General features: G+C 40.1%; 1 protein-coding gene across 2 annotated transcripts in view; it reads right to left on the reverse strand.

Moving 5' to 3' along the window:
* The window catches only part of LOC128700676 (homeotic protein distal-less-like), a 293,933-nt gene that overhangs the window by 48,398 nt on the left and 222,292 nt on the right, over positions 1-23,243 (reverse strand). For both annotated transcript variants that reach the window (XM_053793970.2, XM_053793969.2), the window contains one exon: positions 19,766-19,944. In XM_053793970.2, the coding sequence (XP_053649945.1) occupies positions 19,766-19,944 (179 nt within the window). The remainder of the gene's footprint in view (positions 1-19,765; positions 19,945-23,243) is intronic.

Consider the following 23,243-nt stretch of genomic DNA (forward strand, 5'->3'; position numbering starts at 1 on the left):
TGAAATAGGTGAGGAAATCCCTCCACTTGCTTCTCTACAGTTTAATCTATTTCTAAAACTGAATCTTCTCTTATCCCAATGTTAATGGTATATGTGGTTAATCGCGCCACTTGCCTCCCTATAGTGTCATATTTCTAAATTTGTCTTGTAATCTATTGCTGATGCGATAGGTGGTAAATCCTAGCATGTAATCTATTTCTAAATCTAAATCTGTTCTCTTTTTGCCCCCATGTTTTGCCTTACAGGTGAAGGTTACTGTAGCTGCAGTTTAAACACACAACCCTCACCATGTCGGACCTCCATCCATATTCAAAAGCGAGCAATTAGGCAGTCTTTTACTGGTTCTCTAGCCAGCCCCACAACATCCAAGCTTTTCCCTCACTCTCCCCTCAGTTTCGGTAATATTTCGTGTTTTAACGCATCGTTTTAAGCTCGTTCTGAAACCTGTTTCGGGCTTAGTATTGTTTGACACAGCGCTGGGCGTCCTTACCATGGGTGCCGTGTGGTGGATGGTGTGTTGGACAGCGTCTTCAGAACTGGAGTTTACATATAACGAAGTCCTGATCTAAACCCAGAGAAACGGGAATTAAAGTTTCGTGCATTTTTCATTTAAATTCGGTGCCGTTCAGGCCGGTCTATCTGTCAGTTTGTGAGTTGCAAGCGTGTAAGTTTTCGTCACCATTCGTCCATTTCCCACGAAAATCATTCACTCTCTTCGTCTTGACAGGGTGCCAGTGACAGTAAGGCACCTCTCCTTCCCAATCGTTCCATTAGTTGCTCGTCTAGGGGATTTGAAGATTCCTCCCAGTATTTTCTAGGTGTATATGGATTTTCTAGAACGGGCGGGAAGAGTTGGAGGGGCGGTGGGAATTGGCGGGGTGAGTGTAGTGGACAGGGACGCCGCCGCCCGCGGGAGTCATCAGTATGGATGACTGGAGCCTTACCTCTGCTACCCATGTTACGCCCAGCCCAGACACCCCACCGCCTCCACAACTCACCCATCCCCCAACTCCCCATTCCCCAGCTCCCCATCACCCCCATCGCTGCCAACACCATTCCTTCCTCTGCCATCTATGTGTCGTGCCTGCCACTACCACCACCACCACTGGACACTACTAATACACGATAATCCTTAATCTGGGCAGAAGTAGATAATTTTGAGCAACTTCCAAGTCTCTTGCTGTCTTTCCCATCTACTACCACCACCACTGCTTCCAACACTACTACATTGTAATAAATTTTGTGCCTGCCACCACCACCACCACCATCACTTCCTCTGCCCTCAAATGAAATGCAGCCAACACCTCCGTAAGTACTACTTTTGTCGCTATTATTGATGCAATTACCGTCACCGCTACCTCTGTTAACAATATTATACGAAATACAACATTGCCGTGGCTCTATTTCCACAGTTACACCCGTCACAGATTATACACAGATCATTCACTCTTGCCGTCTTCAGAACAATTCACTCGTAAAAGAATTATAGCAATAAATCGCCAGCAATACCTCCAGGACTGACATCAATTGAAAATCTACATTCACTGATGTTACTGCTATCGCGACAGCTGTTGCTGATACTACCAATACTCCCATTGTTAATACATATTATTACCACTATTCCGCAACTATCTTATAACTCTTTAGCCTATGTTTCGGTCCCTCCAAGACCATCATCAAGACGGATCCTGAATTGTTCTAGCCTCGTTATTTTTACTTGTAATACCTGCTAATACTACCAGTACAGTTGATACTCACTACTTTTGTCGTTAACACTACGAATGTCAATGATATCCATCATTACTGTTATTTTGTTCGCTATTTTTTTTTCCAAGACAAAACAAATAAAACGCATGAAATATAAAATTGCTGGGATTTTTCCATTACAAAAAATAAGAATAATAATCTTTTGGTGTTAGAAACGGAGGACACGCAAATGAAGAGAAGATAAATATGAAAATCCAAAAAATGAAAGAAATCCAAAACCGGAAAGCTTTTCAATTTTGGATGTACATTTTCATTAGTATTTGCAAACCAAATCAGCATTATATACAATAGCTTTATAAGAGAGCTTACTGTATTTTTAAATAAAAAAAAAATATTTTTCCTGAGCTCTAAGGAAGAGAGAGAGAACGTCAAAATCGTGAAAAACTTTTTCGTAAACTAGTTCTACATATTTTTCCAAGGTTACACTCGGAGTGAGTGAGAGTGACTAATGAGAGAGCAAGTTGATCGAATGAGAGAGACAGTGACAGGAATGTAAGCAAGTTAAATTGAGAGAGAGAGAGAGAGAGAGAGAGAGACGGAGGGAGGGGGAGGGAGGAAGAGGGTGTTGGTGGTAAGAGACTAGTAGTAGTCAAGTTATATATAGAGAGTTATAATGTATGAAAGATATGGAGGAAAAGAATAAGAAAGGTGCAAAAAACAAAGACAAAATAAAGAACGAGCATAAAATTTAATAATAAATTTGGAATTAAGACGAAAATTATTAAATATATTTATGTTCATGTTAATGTCAATACCCGACTTCGTCAATACATCTTCATTTGTCTAAAACAAAAATATCAGGAGTATGATGAATCATAAAGCAATCAATGATAACAAGCAGCTGATAAAGAAGGAAACCAACAGTGAAAACTACCAAACGGAAGTGGTCAAGAAAACTGCAGAAGCAACACACGGAAAATTATCGTGAGTGTATTTGAAACAGTACCAACGGGAAGTGGCTAGAATTAGCACGGAATGAATGACGAACAAGACAAAATTATTGCAGAGAATCCAGAAGCAGTTGTAAGAATCTTGAAAGAGTCAACATAAGCCGTCGCTAACATAATTTCTTACTGTTGTTATGTGGCTCCATTATACCCAGCCTGAGGATGGTTGTCGAAAGATTATAGGGGTGGTAGACGCTCGTATACCGGACCCCCTCTTGTTTTGGTAAGCAAGTTATTGTGGTGGATTTACTAACAAAGATAAAAGGTTGGCTACGAAATTAATTTAGTCGCATGTACATGACGACGAGGCACCTTCAGTGTCTCTCTCTCTCTCTCTCTCTCTCACACACACACACACACACACACACACACACACACACACACACACACACACACACACACACACACACACACACACACACACACACACACACACTGGTTTAAAGACTGATGAAGGTATTCTCTTGACCTTGCAAGCTTTAATGGCTATACATTATTTATAGTTAGTCAAGGAATTCCTTCAGAATTTCTGTTAGATGGAAAGTAGTTTTTCAAACACGAACAGAAGCAAGATTTCCTGAAGGACGAAAATATTAACAAAACAAAATTACGCCAATAAATATGTAATAGCCACTGAAATAGAATTATAAGCCAAAATATTAGTTTTTAAGAAGTAAAGGGAACATAGGCGAAATTGTATTTTTATAATTATACAGTAATTTTAATGAATAATATCTTTAACATACGTTGTCCACCATTAGCGATGCAAAGTTCAACGCGCTTTGCAAGATTCACATGAACACGATGCAGTAACTCCGGAAACTGAGGAAAAAACAGAATATTCGTAATATTTCCTGTGTCCAGACTTTTGTGTCACCCTGTAAAAATAAGTAGAAGAATAGGGATAACAGCAACAATAACAGTGCAAGTTGCTGTACTGCCATAGCATCGCTAATAACCGAAGTAGCAATGTCGGAAGAATAAATGCTGGCAATTTTTGGATAACAAATAGGAGCAATTTTAGCAGCAGCAGCAGTTGTAGCAGCAGTAGTATCAGTAGTAGTGATTGTGGCAGTAATAATAGCAGTAGCAAAAACCATAGCATCAACAGCTGTCATGTAACCAAAGAGCAGCAACTGCTGCAGTATTGCAGCTGCGAGTGTTAGATCCAGCAGCAGAACTACAAGCAGCAGTAACACGGCTAACGGCCTCAATGAAAATAGTAGCAGAAGCAAAAGCAGTAAAAATATCAGTAGCAGCAGTATCAGCATGAGCAGCAGTAGCAGCGTAGGAGCAGCAGAAGTAGAAAGGAATGCAAGTAGCAGCAGCGTTAGTATCAATAACAACAGTATCAGTGACAGCAACGGCATGATAACAGTCGCCTAAGCAACAATAGCACAGGAAGTAACAACAGAAAGAGAAGGAGCAATAATGGAATCAGCAGTAGGAGTAATACCATCAGCAGCAACAGTGATAACATCAGCAGCAGTAGGAGTAATACCATCAGCAGCAACAGTGATAACATCATCAGTAGTAGGGGTAATACCATCAGCAGCAGCCGTAACAGCAGCAGCAGTAGTAACAACAACAGCAGCAGCAGCAGCAGTAGTAACAACAGCAGCAGCAGTAGCGACAACTTACATGTGCCCCGGGCCGCCTACAATGACTAGCATCATACCAGAATCTTCTGGCCAGAGGGATAATAATAGGTCAACTGACACTTCGTTATCGGTGATGATGATGGGAACACTTCACTGGGTAATGAAGGAGCACTCCAGTAGATAATGGTGAGGGGCACCCTGGTACAATATGCTGGCAACATTTTCTTATCACAGAACTAACGAAATGTTTGGGTAGGAAACAGAGGAGAGGACCATTAACGAACATGCTTTGGGTACGCTACATTAACAGTAACGATGACGCGGAGAATTTTAAGTCATTAGTAGAATAAAGAGACAGACAAGCCAGATTGCAAAGGTATATTATCATAAATGAACGATAAGACGGTAAATAATACTTTCACTATGTAGCCTTTGTCGACGATGGGAAAATTGTAATCATTTAGTAAGGCCATATTTTTTTCATAGATGGAGAAGAGCAATACACTTTAATCTAAAAAAAAAAAATCAGTCAAATCATTATACTGTTTTGTTTGTGAAAATGGTGAGATTATTTCACAATAAATGTTGCAGAGAGCATTCTGTAATATGATGATATGAATATTCTATAATTAGCATGTATCTGACGGCTGTTGGCGCGCGCGCGCACACACACACACACACACACACACACACACACACACACACACACACACACACACACACACACACACACACACACACACACACACACACACACGCACACGCGCGCACACGCACACACAGATATGGAGATGGGAATGAATGAATACTTTCCAATGAAAGCAACAGGACTAACGCACAGAGAAGACGTAAGGGCAAGACATCGCAGGTTACTAAATGAGAACACAGATAAATTTAGATTTAGAAATGATACCAATAGGAAAAGCTAATACCCTAGGTATTAGCCTGAGGGACTCAGGCTAATACGTAGGGTATTAGCTAATACCCTAGCTATTAGCCTGAGTCCCTCAGGCTAATACCTAGCTATTGGCGTTAATACCCTAGGTATCAGCCATTGAAGCTAATACCTAGAGTAGCTTTAAAAATAATAATAGAGGGATGTGAGCGAAACCCACCTTGAATGACAAAAGAATAATAGTATAAATACCGAGTTGATACGTCTGGACCAGTAGGCCCCCCGCAGTGCTTCTCTTTTTCGATCATGTAATGGTCTCTTAGACAGTCATAACTAAACCAAAAATCGGAGAGGAAAATATAGACGACGTTAGATTATTCTTTGGTGAATTAGACACATGGACAACACCTGGGTACCTTTATTTTGTAGACGTTACACCAACCAGTGGATTTTTCAGCACAATACAGGGACTTAAACGGAAGACTAAGAGAGAAGGTAATCAGTCCCTCAGTCTAGGAGTAAGTGTTGAGTCTTGATGAATCGGATTTATGAACACTGCGGTGCTTATCACATGATCCTGGGCTGAGGGACTGATTACCTCGTGTTCTATCATCATCTAAACATGATTCTGAGAGACCACAGAAGGAGCGGCGATATCGACGCCTATTCTACGGTCTTCCATTAATGTTCCTGTATTTTATTAATAAAGCAATTAGCTGGCGATAGTCTACATAATCATATTACATGTACTGTGTACATGTACTGTGAAATAATTTCAGCATTTTCACAAACAAAACAGTATTAAGATTTGACTGATATTTTTTTAGATTAGAGAGTATTGCTGTTCTCCATCCGTGAAAAAATATGACCTTACTAAATGAATGGCATAAAATACCGACAAAATGAAGAATTAGACACATGTGCAACATCTGGGTATCTTCATTTGTAGACGTTTCGCCATCCATTGGTTTTTATGAATACAAATTTAAGGACATAATGGAAAGACTGTGGAACTATGTACACAAGACGAGGGAGAGACTGATTACCTCGTATTTTTGTATATAGTTCTGCAGTTTTCCCATAATACCCTTGAATCTGCATTGATAGAGCCACTGGATGGCGAAACGTCTACAAATAAGGATACCCAAATGTTGCACATGCTTCTAATTCTTCATAGTCAAGATACCCAGATGTTACGTATGTCTTATGCATCAGCTTTTCAATACTGTATACCATTGATATAGATTTTTCTTTGCTATAAGAGAAACCATTCACTGGTGTCAACTATATTTCGTGAGTGTGACAAAACAGTGTGTGTAAGGACTCAAGAATTTGTTATGCCCGATAGCCCCCATTTGGCGGCTTACCGGTGCTGTCATTATCAAGCCACGGTACGGGTGAGGTTAGAAAACATGGCAAGTAAGTCGTAAAACTCCAGGCCAGTGCGTAAGCCACTGACCAGCACAGACGTGACCTGACGTGACCTTGGCTGTCTCCTCACTTCTCTTGATACAGTTGGTCTCTTCACTTGACCTGTCGTAATTTTTTTCCCTTTTCTTTCTATTAACTTGATGGTCCAGGGTAGGCCAGAACGTCGTTTAGAGCTTCTTCTTCGACTTACAGGTTAGTTGTAAATTGTTGCCGCCCCGGTAATGTGTCTTTTTATGTTTCAGTGTTGACGTAAATTGCGTGCAAATAGAAAATTTCACACAAAGTTCAGTGATAACACCGTCTCACCTTCAATGACTGCCAGCCTTCAGAAAGACATGGTGCACCTGAGGCAACAGCAACAAGTGATGTGTATAATATATATATATGTATATATATATATAATTATATGCATGTGCGTATATGCGAATGTGTGTGTGTGTGTGTGTGTGTGTGTGTGTGTCTATATAACCAAAGTGAACAAATAGTAATATCCCAAGCACTTTCGTGGTTCCTCGCATCATCACGGATCAACTAAAACAATAACACAAGAAAAAGCGGAGATGTGACCTCACATAACTTTGCTCAGTGATGGTGAGAGATACATTGTTAGTGTCATGACGTTTCTAGATAGTCTGCATGTTAGGCAAAATAAGTGGCACACAATATATATACACACACACACACACACACGGGGCCAGGAGCTATGAATCAACCCCTGCAACGATAAATAGGGGAGTACACACACGCATACACAAAGTGGGCCGTTAAGTCACCAGAATCTCTGAGCAGGTTGGTGGTCATGTGGCTAAGACCCGTTTCAGGAGAGACCTTTTTCTTCATAATTCTCCTTACGAACAAAATACCTCGCCATCAGCTGCTCATGCAGAGCTATACGTAGTCTACATCAGTTACCCTAACACGCCACATCAGCCATCAGAACAGCTAGAGGATATGGGAACGGGCGGCTGTTATCGCGCGTCCTGTACGTCCTTGCGCTCTTTGCTGAGTCGAGCGTCCATTATGTTTGCAATTTATTGCCCAAAACGCACAGAAATTACCCCTTCATAAATCGCTTCTTGTGTCATTAGCAGTCAATATGCATCGATAAATCCTATACTCTTTTAACTGTTACGAGCGTGAGAAGCTCTGTCAGCAAAAATGCCTTGTAACAAAGCCACGTCATGAGGAATAGCCGTCACAGTGGAGTGGCTGTAACAATTCACAACTAGCCAGAAAATTGGAAATGGAAAAATAGCCTTTCTCGCATTTTTTTTTCTCTCGCGTCTTGATAATAATCCAGGACGGTACGAAACACTATCTTCTGGTTCCTATTTGTTGGTCATTTATTAAAATCCATGTTATTTTTATAGGCTATTTGATTTTATATTTTATGATTAAGCATCTACAGGAAATGGACGGTACGCCAGAGAAAAAAAGCAGCAGTACGTATATTCGAGGGCACAGTAGCTCAGTGGGTCACCTCAAAACTGCATGTTAACACAGAAGAAAAAGAATCTGAAAAAAATAGCCGCCTGCCCACTGGAGCGTTGTACTGGAGTATAAAAAAAGAGGGTGATATTATCGTCATGCAAACACGCCAGGACTACGGAGTGCTGGGTGCTAGAAAGACTGGAGGGGGAAGGATGATGCACGGAGTGCTAAATGCTGAGCGGGGAAGTGTTCTTTCCGTTTTGGGTACATATTTTGAGTATCCGGGGGAAAAGGATTTGTTAAATATGAGTATTATATTGGTCAGGAAACAGCGCAGTATCTCCTGATGATGACCCGGTCAGTAATTAATCAGCCGCTGGTCTACTCAAGGCAAGTTTTACACACCAGTCGACAAGCAAAAGATCGCTACATAACAGTGTATCCTAAGATGGACAGGGTGCTAAATGCTGGATCGGGGGTACGATGTTTTTGAAATTTATCTGGGGTGCTTTCGAAAAGAGATGTTAAACGTTGGTGGGGAGGAAGTTATCTGTTTGGGTAAGGCATGTTGAGTGTTGGATATATATATATATATATATATATATATATATATATATATATATATATATATATATATATATATATATATATATATATTATATAAGTTGCTAGGAACGTTAGATGACGTAGCTAGATTAGTAGACACACACATGGGATTGTCCCTATACCACCAGTTGTGTACTGGTAGTATAAGGGTTATAAGTGATCGAGACACAAGAGATCGTGTCCAATACCAACACTTGTGTACTGGTTGTATAGGAGTTATAAGAGGATATAGTGCTAGTTGCTGGGAAACCAGTGGATGTATGTTGGTAGACGAAGGTAGGATAAACTGAGGTAGACGAGAGGACGGCAGAGAATTGAAAGGGATGGTTGGTTTGAAGAGTTGGCTGTGAAGGAGGTGATGTTAAGATAAGGAATGGGATTGGGTTAGTATGTGGGATGGGGTTAGGTTTGAGTGAGATTAGACTGAAGTGTACGGTGGGGTAAGGTCAATGTGTGTTGTGGGAGGTGGGGTGAATTCAGGATGGGGGGTGGAGTGGGGTGAGGTTAGCATGAGGAGTGAAGTTGGTAGGAAGCGAGTGGGCGACGGCTAGAAAGGTGAACGACAACGATGCATTTGACCGTAAGTCGTATAAAAATGATTTACGGTCGCGCAAAACACGAGAGGGTTTTTGTGAGGCGTCCCTGAGAGGTAAAAAGCCATTTGAAAATTGTACAAGGGGCGAGGTTTAAATTATTCTTAGTCTGGGTCTGCAGTGGAAATGCTGTTTTTTTCTTTGTCGGCGGGAATGGTAGCGAAGAAATATTTTTGTTTTATGAACGCTATCGGAGGGAAACAAATAAATTCTTCTAGAACTTATTATTATTTGCTTTTTTTCCGAAAACTTTTTATATGTCAAGACGTATCAGTAACAAAGTTCAGTGGCACTTAAGGTAGCAATGAATTTAAGATAAGACACTTGGGAATTTATACCGAAAAGTTTGCAACTGTGTAGATACACCGAGAAATTACTTGGATCCCTGTCACAGAGATTAAAGTATTCTTGGTGGTGTACAAATGAAATGTAGCCTTAATGACCCCCCAGAGCAGACGATAGATTTTAAACCCAACAAATCAAAATGATAAGACCTGCGACTGTTAAGAGGAAAAAAACTTTTTAACAACAGTCTAACTGCTTGATGTTAATCTCACTCATTATTGGGCAAGATAAGTCTCACGAAGACACTTTTGTTAGTGGTGGCGGCTTGTCGAGTCAGGAGTGATCCACGTGTAGTGTTATCAAGGAGACGAAGCTATCTGCTTTGGACTTCGCTTCCTCGTCTGTCTGGGTCTTGACAAGTTCCTCGACCCGCCGATACACGCGTCCAAAGCCTCTGGTTCCTCAGATTACATGGGTGTTATGAAGGCGTCTGGCGTGATAGTCCACTCACACAGGGTATATAAGCTGAGATGTGCATTTCTTTCGGTGTACATGTACTAAACGTTCGCTGTAATCCTTGTATGTTGCCATACAAGTGAACTGCAACTTTAATGACAAATATGCAGCTGATATATTTTCAACTTGACTAACTAATCTTCCATGTGGAAAGGCAAATATACACCAAGAGGCGTATATATCTTTGTGTATATGTAAGCAGAGAGTTTTTGTTCAATAAAATTTAAATGAATCTGTTGACATGAGTAAGTACAATGCGACCCAACTGTCCCCGTGAAATCGACACACTTTAACCCTAAACAATTAACAATTTTATTTCTCGGAAACAGGGTGAAAAAGAGGTGCGAATGTTGACATAAACACTACATGGGAAGTTCATTTGTACTGAGCTCTTGACGGAAGACACCCAGGGAGGCTTCCGATAAGCTGTAAATTACACTCGCTTCCCTGCGTAAATTCCCACATCAGGTGTGTCAGTGAACCATGAATTCACAGCCTCGATTCAGTTTAGCCGGGCAGTTTCGACTAATACATATACACCAGGAAAAAAAAGAGAACGTCAAACAAAATCTCTAATTCTAAGATTAATTATTGATTAGTTGAATGTCGGAGTTAAAGAATAAAAGGTCACCTTGCACGTCGTTGTAGAGTGTACATATAAAAAAAAAAACTCACGTGACATGCGTGTCTTATAGTGTGGGAAGCCAGTAAGACTACAACACGCTGAAGATTATTGTGTGTACGCCGTGTTTGAAGGAAATAAACCAAGAAATATCAGTGCAGAGAGTAGTCACAGCTTGTCGTAGATTCGCTACAAACACCCTTAATCTTGTTTTGTTTTTAAATCTCTCATAATCTTATAGACTAAAATTATATATATATATATATATATATATATATATATATATATATATATATATATATATATATATATATATATATATATATATTATATAATGTATGTATAACAAGTCGGCCGTCTCCCACCGTTGTTCTATTACTTTTTACGAATTTCTAAAGGGTTATCATACCTCCTCTTTTTTTTTTAATGAATTTGATTTTTTTTTCGTTTTTTTTTATCATAGCTCATTTATTCTTAATTCCATTTTGTTGTATTCCTCTCATCTTTGTTTATTTTGTTTATATACTTCTTTAAATACCAGATCCGTATGGTAAATGAGTACTTAAGTTTAGGCTAACAAACGTTGTTCACAGTAAATTACTTTAACAAGACTGTGTGCACTCACCTATTTGTGGTTGTAGGGAGTCAAATGAAAGCTCTTGGCCCCGCCTCTTCGCTAGTCGCTACTGGTGTGCGTGTGTGCGCGCGCGCGTGTGTGTGTGTGTGTGTGTGTGTGTGTGCGCGCGCGCGTGTGTGCGCGCGCGTGCGTGTGCGTGTGTGCGCGTGAGCGTGTGTGTGTGTGTGTGTGTGTGCGCGCGCGCGTGTGTGTGTGTGCGCGCGCGCGCGTGTGTGTGCGTGTGCGCGCGTGTGTGCGTGTGTGTGCGCGCGTGTGTGCGCGCGTATTTGTGTGCGCGTGCGTGTGTGTGTGTGTGTGTGTGTGTGTACTCACCTAGTTGTACTCACCAAGTTGTAGTTGCAGGGGCCGAGTCTCAGCTCCTGACCCCGCCTCTTCACTGGCCGTCCGTTACTGTCACACTACCCGCTCCGTGAGCTTTATCATACCTCTCCTTCAAGCTATGTATAGATCCTGCCTCCACTACATCAGTGTGTGTGTGTGTGTGTGTGTGTGTTTGTGTGTATGTGTGTGTGTGTAAGAGAGAAGGGAGAAGGGGAGGGAGAGAGGGTGTCTATGCGTGAGTGTAGGTTTGTGTAAGGAGTCCAGGAGTGTGTTGGTACCAGGTGGAGACAATACAGTCTGCTACTATCAGACGCCCCATAGTGATATTCAGCACAAGAAAGTACTCCGCTTTTATGAATGTTTTTGCCTGCATTTCTCAATACTATAGGGCAAGTGTATTTTTTTTTTTTCATGTCGAGGCAGATTACATTAAAGTCATTCTCGCAGTAACTCCTCCGCCCCGGCTCTCCCCGAGGAGCTTAAACCAAACATTCCATTGGCAACCTGTTCTCCTGTGAGTTATACCGCATGGCTTAATGGATTTACCCTCGTAAAATGCTTCAAATACTTTCGGCTCTTGTGGATTCTTGTCAGCAGGTAATTTTTTTTTTTCGTTCGTGATTTCTCTCTGGCGACTAAATCTGGAGGGCGCATGTGTTTACCAAGAATCTGTCTCATGAACTGCAATCTGCTCTAACTGTTTGACATTCAGCGGAGATTATGGTGCAGTCATTCGCACGTTCTTCGTGAGATACTCGGCTTTTGTTGCTTTAAATCGGCACTACTTGAGTTATGCCTAGAGGCTTCAGCAATACATGAAGCATTAGCGTGATCTTCACCATGTGTGGGATTATATGAGGTTTCTTCTACGTGTGTAGTATTTGTGAGGTTTCCTTTCTTCCTGAGGTTACGGTAATTATCGCTTAGCAAAACGTTAGTAAAGATAACTTAACGTTGACTGTTCAACATTAACGGTGTTTTACCACTATTATTATTTTTATTATTCATTTTAAGAGATCCTCATTAGTATCTCTAAATTAAATAACAATCATTAAGCGTTCGAGGAACTGTATAGCTGTTTTATTGTTCTCTGGATTCTCGGCCCAAAATCTAAAAAAAAAATTCCTCCGGAGCCAACGATTTAAGTCGAAAACCTCTTCCACCGCCATCCACCGAAGCTAAAACCTATTCCACAGCCAACTACCCAGCTCAAAACTTCTTCCACAGCCAACTACCCAGCTCAAAACTTCTTCCACAGCCAATTACCCAGCTCAAAACTTCTTCCACAGCCAATTACCCAGCTCAAAACTTCTTCCACAGCCAACTACCCAGCTCAAAACTTCTTCCACAGCCACCAACGCACCCGAACCCAAAACGTCTTATTATACTTGGTTCTCACAAATCCCGAGTATTATTCAAACTTCTTAGCGCAAAGTCACTATTTGCCTAAAGTTTCACAAAGCTAAACGAGGACCCCACGACGTAGGTAGGGACGCTGTGGCTGGCAGTGAGTGCGGGTAAAACACGGAAGTACACGCCAACACCGGATTAAGGAGAAAGAGAGAGAGACAGAGCAAGAGCAAGCAAGAGCGAGAGAACTAGCAGCAACAATTGCGGAGACGGACACGAAGTCATGCGTCTGGGGGTCGACTACCACAGTGTTCTACGTGGACGTGACTACAAGGCCGCAATTATACGAATTCTCCAAGAAAAGAATATTTCTCCATCGCTCATGTAGGAGTAAAGTCTTAAGAGCGAAATCAGTACCCCCCTCTCATTCGCGTTTCTGCCTCGTAGGTGAAGGGAACTAAAAAAAAAATGGCATGTTTTAGGTATAGACTGGAGTAAATTAAAAAAAAAAATCTTAAATCAGTTAAAGGTCGAAGTCTTTTCTAATTACCTAACTAATCATCCCATATTTTCTTCATTTAAATTATTTTAATTACACTGCAGATTGTCCCATTCTAAAATGATTACTAAATTTTGGTTTTCCTATCTTTCACACACTAAATAGCCAATAAAGAAAAATATGACTATCATTAAAAATAATATTTTATCTCTAAATCGACCATGAACACTGCTTAAATTCCAGTAAAAAAATCATACTTTAAGATACAAGAATGGATCTTCCAATACGATGAAAATTATTTACAAAACCGACGACTTGAAGAATTAGACGCTTTTGCAACGTTTGGTAATCTTTATTTGGGAATCTTTATTCCCAAATGTTGCAAAAGGGTCTAATTCATCTTCCAGTAGAGAGGAATTAAAAAGTTGCAGCGATCTCGAGGTATGACATCTTTCATATGCTTAATTAACACGACATTTCAAACTTTTGAGGAGAAAAGGTGAAATGGAAGGTCTGTCCCCACCCAAGAAAAAATACTCGTAGTAAATAATAGCTTCAGGTGGCAATAGCAGCGTCTATAACTGTAGTTGGTTTAAACTACAACTAACGTTGTAAACTGCAAATGATGTCAATGTTTGTATGTGAATTTGAAGTCATCTTGAGCGCTCAACATTTTTCAAGCCCCTTGATTGCTGTAATTCTTACTCTGTGTTGAAAAGGAGCAATCAATCATTTTTTTATAATGACGGGCTCGTTACAGTGTACACATGGAATGAACATACTAACGCAGGCCTGCACACGCTCCCACCCATGCACGTACGCATCCACAGACACACACACTGAATAACGAACGGTAGGAATGCCTCATTCACTATTGACGAGTGTGTATCCTGGTTCACAGGTTTATCATACGTATCCTCTAATTCCGAGGTGCCAGGGTTCCGTGGTGCTTCTTGGATGTCATAATCAATGTGTTTTTCTTAATGTTCCCAATTGCTGGCTCTCACAACTGTAACATACAGCTGCATCAATTTCAAATATATAACATCCACATTCAATACCACATTGAGTTTTTGTAATATTTAAACTATAGAATTTCATCAAAAGAGTAGATATATCAGCTATATTTCACCCATTTGTTGACGTTATTTTAAGACGAGAGTAAAGCTGAATATGCTTTATTATTCTAGTCAGTTTACAATGATTTAGAGGCAAGTGAGGCGATTTATTCTGAATTTTTTGTTCAGTATATAAGCTGGTTTCACACTGATTTAGAAATTTCTGAGTTCGTATATGTTCAATTTTCTTGTAAATGCCCGAGAATATATGATTTTTTTACCGATATTTAGTTGTAAATAAGTTTATATACTCGTCAGTATAAAAACTGGTTTTAACATTGATCTATAAGCTAGTAAGGCTATATATGTTTTATTGTTTCATCAAGTGTAAGGGTTTTAAATAAAAAAAAATCACTCGTCAGTATGGAATTTAGCTTAGATATTGATTTAGAAGCTTTTAGGGTTGTGTGTGTGTTATTCTCATGTCGGTATGCAAGTTACCATTGATATAGACTTAGAAACGTTTGAAGTGATATATATATATGTCGTGCCGAATAGGTAAAACTTGTGATTTTGGCTTAAATAGCAACGCTCTTCTTGCCGAGTAAAGCAAGTGAAAATTTGTGTATGCAATAATTTTGCAAAAACCATTCTGAGACTAACAAAAAATTTATATTTCATTGTATTTATTATTAAATTATTGTAAACTTATCTAAAATATATCTAGTTGGATTAGGCTAAATTAAATAGCGCTTGTTATAATAAGGGTAGGTAAATTTTCTAAGGTTCTTTGGGTACAAAATTATTAATTTTTCCATTAACATAAATGAAAAAATATATATCTTTAAGCGTATAAAATAAAATTTTAGAAAGAGCTTAATTTTAAATGATTTCTTGCTAACTGACCAATTTTACCTATTCGGCACGACATTATATATATATATATATATATATATATATATATATATATATATATATATATATATACATATATCACAGACAGACACACACACACACGCACAGACACACACACACACACACACACACACGCACAGACACACACACACACACGCACAGACACACACACACACACACACACACACACACACACACACACACACACACACACACACACACACACACACACACACACACACACACACAATATACTGTATTTTATCTATGACAAGGTGGTTGTGACAGAGATTTCGTTAAAGCGCATAACAAACTTCTATGTTTATTCTGGCTATGAATGTCAATTGCCATTCGCAGCAATTACGCAGTTATTAATGTTTACTAATGTCGACAACTTGGTGAGACCGTGACTGCATTTTTTTTTTTTTTTTTGGCACCGCGACACTAATAAAATGAATTTGAAGGTATATATTTTACGTGTTTAAGTGGGTGTGTGGCTGGCGTGCGAGTGTGGCATTGATTTCCGAACTTAAGAGATGTTGCAATGACAGTTATTGTAATGCACTAAAAAATTCACGTTGGAGATGACGATGAATTAAAATACAATTCATTTTTGGCACTACTGAAGAAATATCTTATCCTTCAATATTGATTTGAATAAAATATATTAAAGATTGGATAATTAGAATAAACAAAACTATATTCTTCTTTTTTCTGTTATTTTTCTTGCTGCTTTATTGTACTTTAAGAAGCAAACGTAAGAATAATTGAATTACTTATGTATAAAGTAATGGTATTGTTTTGTGTCAGGTGATGTGAAGTGTTAATGGGAACTAAGAAGCGAGAAGCTGAGTCACATGAAGCGTCAACCCATTTAGTCAAGCTAAAGCTGAATGACTTACGGGCTTAGGGCTCTCCATGAATAGGATGATAAATCTTACAGGATTAGTGCCACAAGGAGCAGTGCCACAAGGATCACTGACACAAGGAGCAGTGCCACAAGGATCACTGCCACAAGGAGCAGTGCCACAAGGAGCAGTGCTACAAGGATCACTGCCACAAGGAGCAGTGCCACAAGGAGCAGTGCTACAAGGATCACTGCCACAAGGAGCAGTGCCACAAGGAGCAGTGCCACAAGTACCCTCCTTTCCGAGAATCTTGATGTTGGTGAAAAAGTTTTTTTGATAGAAAAAATTAGAGCAGTCTTTCATTTTCTGGATGAAATCTGATTACCTCCCATTCCTCAGACACTGTTTGACCCGTAAGGGTTAATTTTTCCCTTAAATATAATAAGAATAATTATAACCACAAGTGCTATTATCGTCTTAGATGAACAAAAAGTTACAATGACCATCACATCCTAAGTTTTATTTCTATGAGGAACATTGTTTATGGGATATATTTATGGGAGAGGAAGTATAGAACAGACCAAGTGAAAAAGCAGGGGAGCTATGGGAACAAGAAGAGAACACTGTGCCAATATTCGTGGTCCAAGAATATTCATCCTGCTATTAACGAATATCAGAAACATTTCCGGAACAGCTGTAGAAATTTTCAAGTGGAAATTGGATCACTTCCCCCGTTAAGTGTCAGATCAAACACTGTAATGGTCATGTGGGCCAGCGAGTCGCCAACAGTAACAGCCTGGTTGAGCAGGCAATCAAGGAAAAAGCCTGGCTCCAGGCCGGACCTGGAGGTATATCACAGGTAAGCCGTAAGGGTAATAGAGAGCGTAACTGCAACACAGAGCATTTCTTTTAAGAGTGCCACAAGAGTCAATAGCACAACGAGCTCTGGTGAATACCAGAACTGAGGTTGTAGGCAGGGCAGCAGGGAGTCACTGGCTGGTTACCACTACCACCATTACCCCTACCACCACCACCACCCCTACCACCACCCCTACCACCACCCCTACCACCACCACAACTACCACCACTGCCACCACCCTCCACACGCACTCACTCGCCGCCAAGTTATTAAAAAGTCAATAGTTGGGGAACTCCGCGAGTCAGTCCCTCCGTTCACTACCTATTGGCTCTCCCTCGACCCCTCAGTCCATACGCTCTCCTTCCCTGCTTACTGCCTCTTCATATACCAGTACTCTACACCCTTTGTTTCCAGTTGCTGCTTTCTGTTCTCTACACTCCTTTCCTGTTCATTAGGGTTTTCTGACCATACATCTTCCTTCATGTCTATTGGTACTTTCTATCTCTACACTTTCCACCTCTACACTTTCCTTCATTGTATATTGATGCTTTCTAGAAGTACTCTCTACTTCCCTGCTTATTGCTACCTACCGCACGCTACACTTTTCTTTCATATCTGCTGGTATTTACTGCCCATACATTTATTCCCTGTCTACTGGTATTTCTCGTCACCGACACTTGTTCCTTGTATCTTCATACTTTCTTCCCAATATCATACATTCACTCAACTGTCTATTCCTCCTCCACACCTCTTTCCCTATTCTGTTCTTCGCTAGTAGCCCTTCCTGTTCCATATTCTTTACTCTGTTTTTCTACCTGGTGACAATTCCTGTTCTTTGCCCATCCTGCCTAGAACCCCCTTTTTTATTTCACATCGTTCGCTTTTTACATTCTTCAATCTTCTATTGTCTTTTTTCTCCTGCATTTAATTTATTCTCCCAGTTTATGCCTCTGCCTTTCCTATTATTACTACTGTCAGTTTCCTTCTTTCATTCTTGGTGCCACAAACACGATCACAGTGTAAACATCACATGTTCACGACTCTTCAACTATTACTAGCAAATACAAGAAATCTTACCACGGTACGGAGCTAGGTTAGTACAAATAGGAAGGGCGTCTGTCTCGCGCTCAGCAGACGGAGGATCAAGCCTCCACCACCGTCTTGCGCTGAATGACCCACATGAGCTTAGCGCTGAACAGGAATTACAAAACCACGGTACGGATGGGGTTAGAGCCCATGGCAAGTGAGCCGTAAAACTCTAGGACAGTGCGTAAGCCACTGGGTCAGCTGGCTACAGAAAGAGTAATCCAACTTGCATTTGTGGTCACAGTGGGGCCCACGCAATCCTCCCTATGGTATATAAATATGCCTAATTGAATGAATCTTATTGTAGCCAGCTGGCCCAGTGGCTTACACACTGGTCTGGAGTTTTACGATTCACTCACCATGGGTTCTAACCCCACCCGTTCCGTGGTTTGTTTGCAATCGTGTCATTACGATTTCGTGAGACAAGAAATCTTGCAGGAGCAAGGAGTCTCCGGAAGGAAACTAGACAAGCTCCTGCAAGCAGCCTGTCCTCTTAACACGGCTGATATTTCCTCTTCATTATTATGCGCCAGTTTCTGCACGATCTAAACAGTTACAATAAATAACGCCTAGTTATTCTAGGTTAGGTCAGTTCCGTACAGATCTTCGCATATTTTGCATATAAAATATGCAGTTAGCATTTGCTTGTAACATTTCATTAATACAACGATTTCTAACATTTTCGAACCTCCTACTTAATTTTCGAATCGAAAAAAAAATAACTGACACTAAAATTGTAATAACTGATAGAAAGTTATCTAGCAGGGGGTTAAATCCTACTGATTATTCTTCGTGATTATAAGCACTTTAGGAGGGATAGTTACGAGTGTAATTGGTACCGTTAATTGGTCCTCCGAATGTGATGCGTATGACTTCCGTTTCGCCCGGCTATTAAAATAGAAATTGTGTGCTAGTTGTGAGCGTGTAAGTAAAGACCGCTATTAAATTAATAATAACAAAAATGATGATTATGACAATAATGGTGATGACATGAAGACACAGTGTGTCAGGTATATACTCTTGTACTTTCATTTTTATTTGGAATTAAACTTTTTTTCTTGATGTTATGCAGGTCAGATATGTAGCTTTAATGACACGTGCATACCATAGGCATGAAAACTAACACACTACGACTGTTTGTGCGTTTATATTGTATATTAAGAAATAATTGCTTGTTTGACTTACTACTGTTGCTGCTACTACTACTATTGGTACTGCTATTGCTGTTACTATTAATAACACTGTTACTAGTATTAATACTGCTACTACTATTGCTAGTATTAATACTGCTGCTACTATTGCTAGTATTAATACTGCTGCTACTACTACTACTGTTGTTAGTATTAATACTGCTGATACTAGTATTGCTACTATTAATACTATTACTACTATTAGCAATAGTAGTAATTCTGCTACTACTACTATTGCTAGTATCAATACTACTATTGCTTTTTCTACTGCTGCTATACTGATAGCAAAAATAATGAAAAGTTGTCACCTGCGTCTGAGTGAGTCCCAGGGAAGCAGCCAGATCCGCGCGCTCCGGCAGGGAAAGGTACTGGGTCCTCTGGAATATTTTGTTAAGGTGCTGTAGCTGCAGTGACGAGTAGATGGTCCTCGGCTTTCTCATCTTCTTGCCCTTCCCGTTGACCCGTACGCCATCCAGTTCGTGCTTGTCTGATGGAGAAGAAAATACCAGTTATGCCAGGCGGAGGATATAGTTTTGTACATTGATTTAGGATGTGATTAGATAAGAGCAGTTAGTTGGATGCTAATATCTCGCTCGACCAGCACGCCCCATTGGGTAGTAGCATCCTACAAGTGAAAGGGAAGTGAACATTTAAATTTTTCCACCAACATTGAGGTATTTTTTAAATAAATATAGCATAAATCTAGAGTAGAAGTAACTAATTTTAGGTATTTTATTGAACTTTTCATATTTATTTAAAAAATCAGTGAAATTCACTAATCTCCTAAATCTCTACTTGTGTCCTTTTAAAAATGTCCTGATCTCTACGTGTCGTATATTTTTCCACATCCAAAGCGAAAGACTGACTTTTTCCTTCTCCCACTGACACGTTGTGAGAAATTATTCTTCACTCTGTTCTCTCGGTATGTTGACCAATGTTACGACAGTCTTGGGATCAGAGAACCAGATATATTAATATGAACTATACCACATGGCTGGATAGAAGTATACCAGGTAATACTGAGTGAATATGATCTGTACATTTCAATCTTCATCAGACCCTACCCCCGTCCCCCTCCCAACCACTCTGAGGGATGACCCTGGAGGGAGAGAGTGAATAAGTGTGTGGGGGGTAGTAGTTACCTGTTGTCAAAGGCACTTGTCAACAGGCACTTGGCCTGTTGTGTGTAGCTTGTGAGAGCGAAAGTGTGTGTGATGGTCTGCGTGGTTGGGGGGGGGGGGGTCGGCGTGCATGAATGGATATATGCGTGTGTGTGTGTGTGTGTATACTCACCTAATTGTACTCACCTAATTGTGGGTGCAGGGGTCAAGACTCAGCTCCTGGCCCCGCCTCTTCACTGATCGCTACTAGGTCCCCTCTCTCTGCTTCCTGTGTGTGTGTGTGTGTGTGTGTGTGTGTGTGTGTGTGTGTGTGTGTGTGTGTGTGTGTGTGTGTGTGTGTGCGCGCGCGCGCGTGTGTGCGTGCCCGTGCGAGGGCATATGTTGAGTACTCATCGACTAGATTACCAAGTCGGTGAGTACACTCAAAAGACGCCCGCGTGCGTGAACACACTAAATACACATAATGAAACACACAGACATACGCGTGCACACGCAAGAACACACGCATGTCCACACACGAACAAATACACACACACACACACACACACACACACACACACACACACACACACACACACACACACTTCTCTCCCTCTTTGTCCTTCCATAATGAGCCATAACCATCTTTTCTTAATATCTTCTGTACTAAGCCATTGATTAGAACCAGCTTTGTAATGAGGCTCAATGATTGATGACTGACCTAATCACTAGCAATCACCGTACTTAACTAGAGATTGTGATTTAAGAGGACTATTATCCAAGGATTTAATTACGCTAAAGACAAGAAGGTTGATAAACTCCAGCATAAGATCAATACCAGACACTGCAAGCCTAGGATAAACATATAATTTTTACTATAAATATGAAACGAGGATTTTGTATTACCCCTTCGAGCTGTCTATGAAGTATTCATGAACGGTGGGGAGATTAGGAAGGTGAGAGAGAGAGAGAGAGAGAGAGAGAGAGAGAGAGAGAGAGAGAGAGAGAGCGAGAGCGAGAGAGAGAGAGAATTAAAAAGTAGAAACTCTTAACCTAATTCGGTAAAATACCGTTGTACAAAGGGAGGGGGGGGAGAGAGAGAATGCAAAAGCAATCAAGCGGAGACACATAGGTAAGAGGACACATGTGTAAGTAACGTGTCACTTTACTGCGACATCGTTCCTTGCAATATCATTACTACGTGTTAACAAGATACAATATTCATTACGTGTCATTTTTACCAAAACGTTTCGCCCACCACGAACTTGACTGATTAGATAACTCTGGTGAGCGAAACGACTCCTCAAGCACCCGCATAACGTCACCATAACATAGTTCTCGGTATATTCTAGCAGTGATACACAAAGGAGAGAGAAAGAGAGACACAGCGGCACCAATAAATAGATCGACACTGAGACACTGAAAGAGAACGCAAGAAAATTAAAGGAGGTAAGCAAACATACACATAAAAAAGTGGCAAATACTTCACTCTTTATTACTGTAATTCAGCTTGATGTACTCTGCAAATGTAATAAAATTTGCCTCAATCACCACTATTAAATAAAATGAAAGAAAGGAAAAAAGAGAGTCGTCTATTCATTAAGCTCCACCTCAGTTGTTGTTACTTGTAACTCTTAATATTTATTTCTGCTCTGATTCTTTGTCGTGTTTCTTCATTATCGCTTTCATCGTCTCTCTTTTGCATTATAATTCGTATTAATAATAATAATATCATCATTATTATTATTGCTTTTCAACGGTCCAATGAAGTCAGTATATTCTTGTTTATCAGATGAATAATATTGCAAGAGATTAATGAATATATAATTTTAAAACATTAAAAATTCATCAGTGCCAATTGAAAAAAATTGCTACAGATAACCATTGGGACAGCTCAAGCCTAAAGAAAAGAAAAAACGAAAAAAAATATTTTAGGCTGCGTAAATATCGGAAAGGAATCCATATATTAGATCACCTTTTCACTTCATGTGGAGGGGAGGGTTTGATGGTGAAGGGCTCGTGATTCAAGGAACTGGTGTTACCCCCTCCTTCCCTTCCCCTATTTTTGGGGGAAGGAGAGAGGAGGGGTGGCAAGGGTTGCGTGTGGGGGGATAGGTAGTAAGGATTTGGGGTGGGGGAGAAATAGATGAGGGGAGAGGGTAAAACGAGGGGAGTGGGCAGTACGACGGTTAGAAGGATTGATGAGAGAGGGATAGCAGTCAGTACAGAGTGGTTGACTGATGTATCGAATGATATTGGGTCAACCACAGTGTGCGGCCGACATGTTCTATAATTGCCAGTTATATGACAGGCAAATTCTAGAAACAAACTTCTATATGGTAGTTAGGTAGTTACATTATGGAAAAAAAAATCTGTTAGCCTGAGTTGAGAGACTTCAGTAGGGCGATAAGGATATTGGCGAAAATTTCTCTTTGTGTTCAGTAATTACAGGCCAAGAGTTATACGAGTTTGCTTCCATCAGGGCTGGAGTCACTATTACGTAGGAAAGAACATCTCTCAGGAGCATCAGTAATACACAGAAATTAGAATTTATTAGGATATGATCACATATCTTGGTTTGCATATATATATATATATATATATATATATATATATATATATATATATATATATATATATATATATATATATATATTATATTATATATTAACAAACAGGGAAGAGA

This window comes from Cherax quadricarinatus, chromosome 56 (genome assembly GCF_038502225.1).
Source record: "Cherax quadricarinatus isolate ZL_2023a chromosome 56, ASM3850222v1, whole genome shotgun sequence".
Lineage (NCBI taxonomy): Eukaryota > Metazoa > Arthropoda > Malacostraca > Decapoda > Parastacidae > Cherax > Cherax quadricarinatus.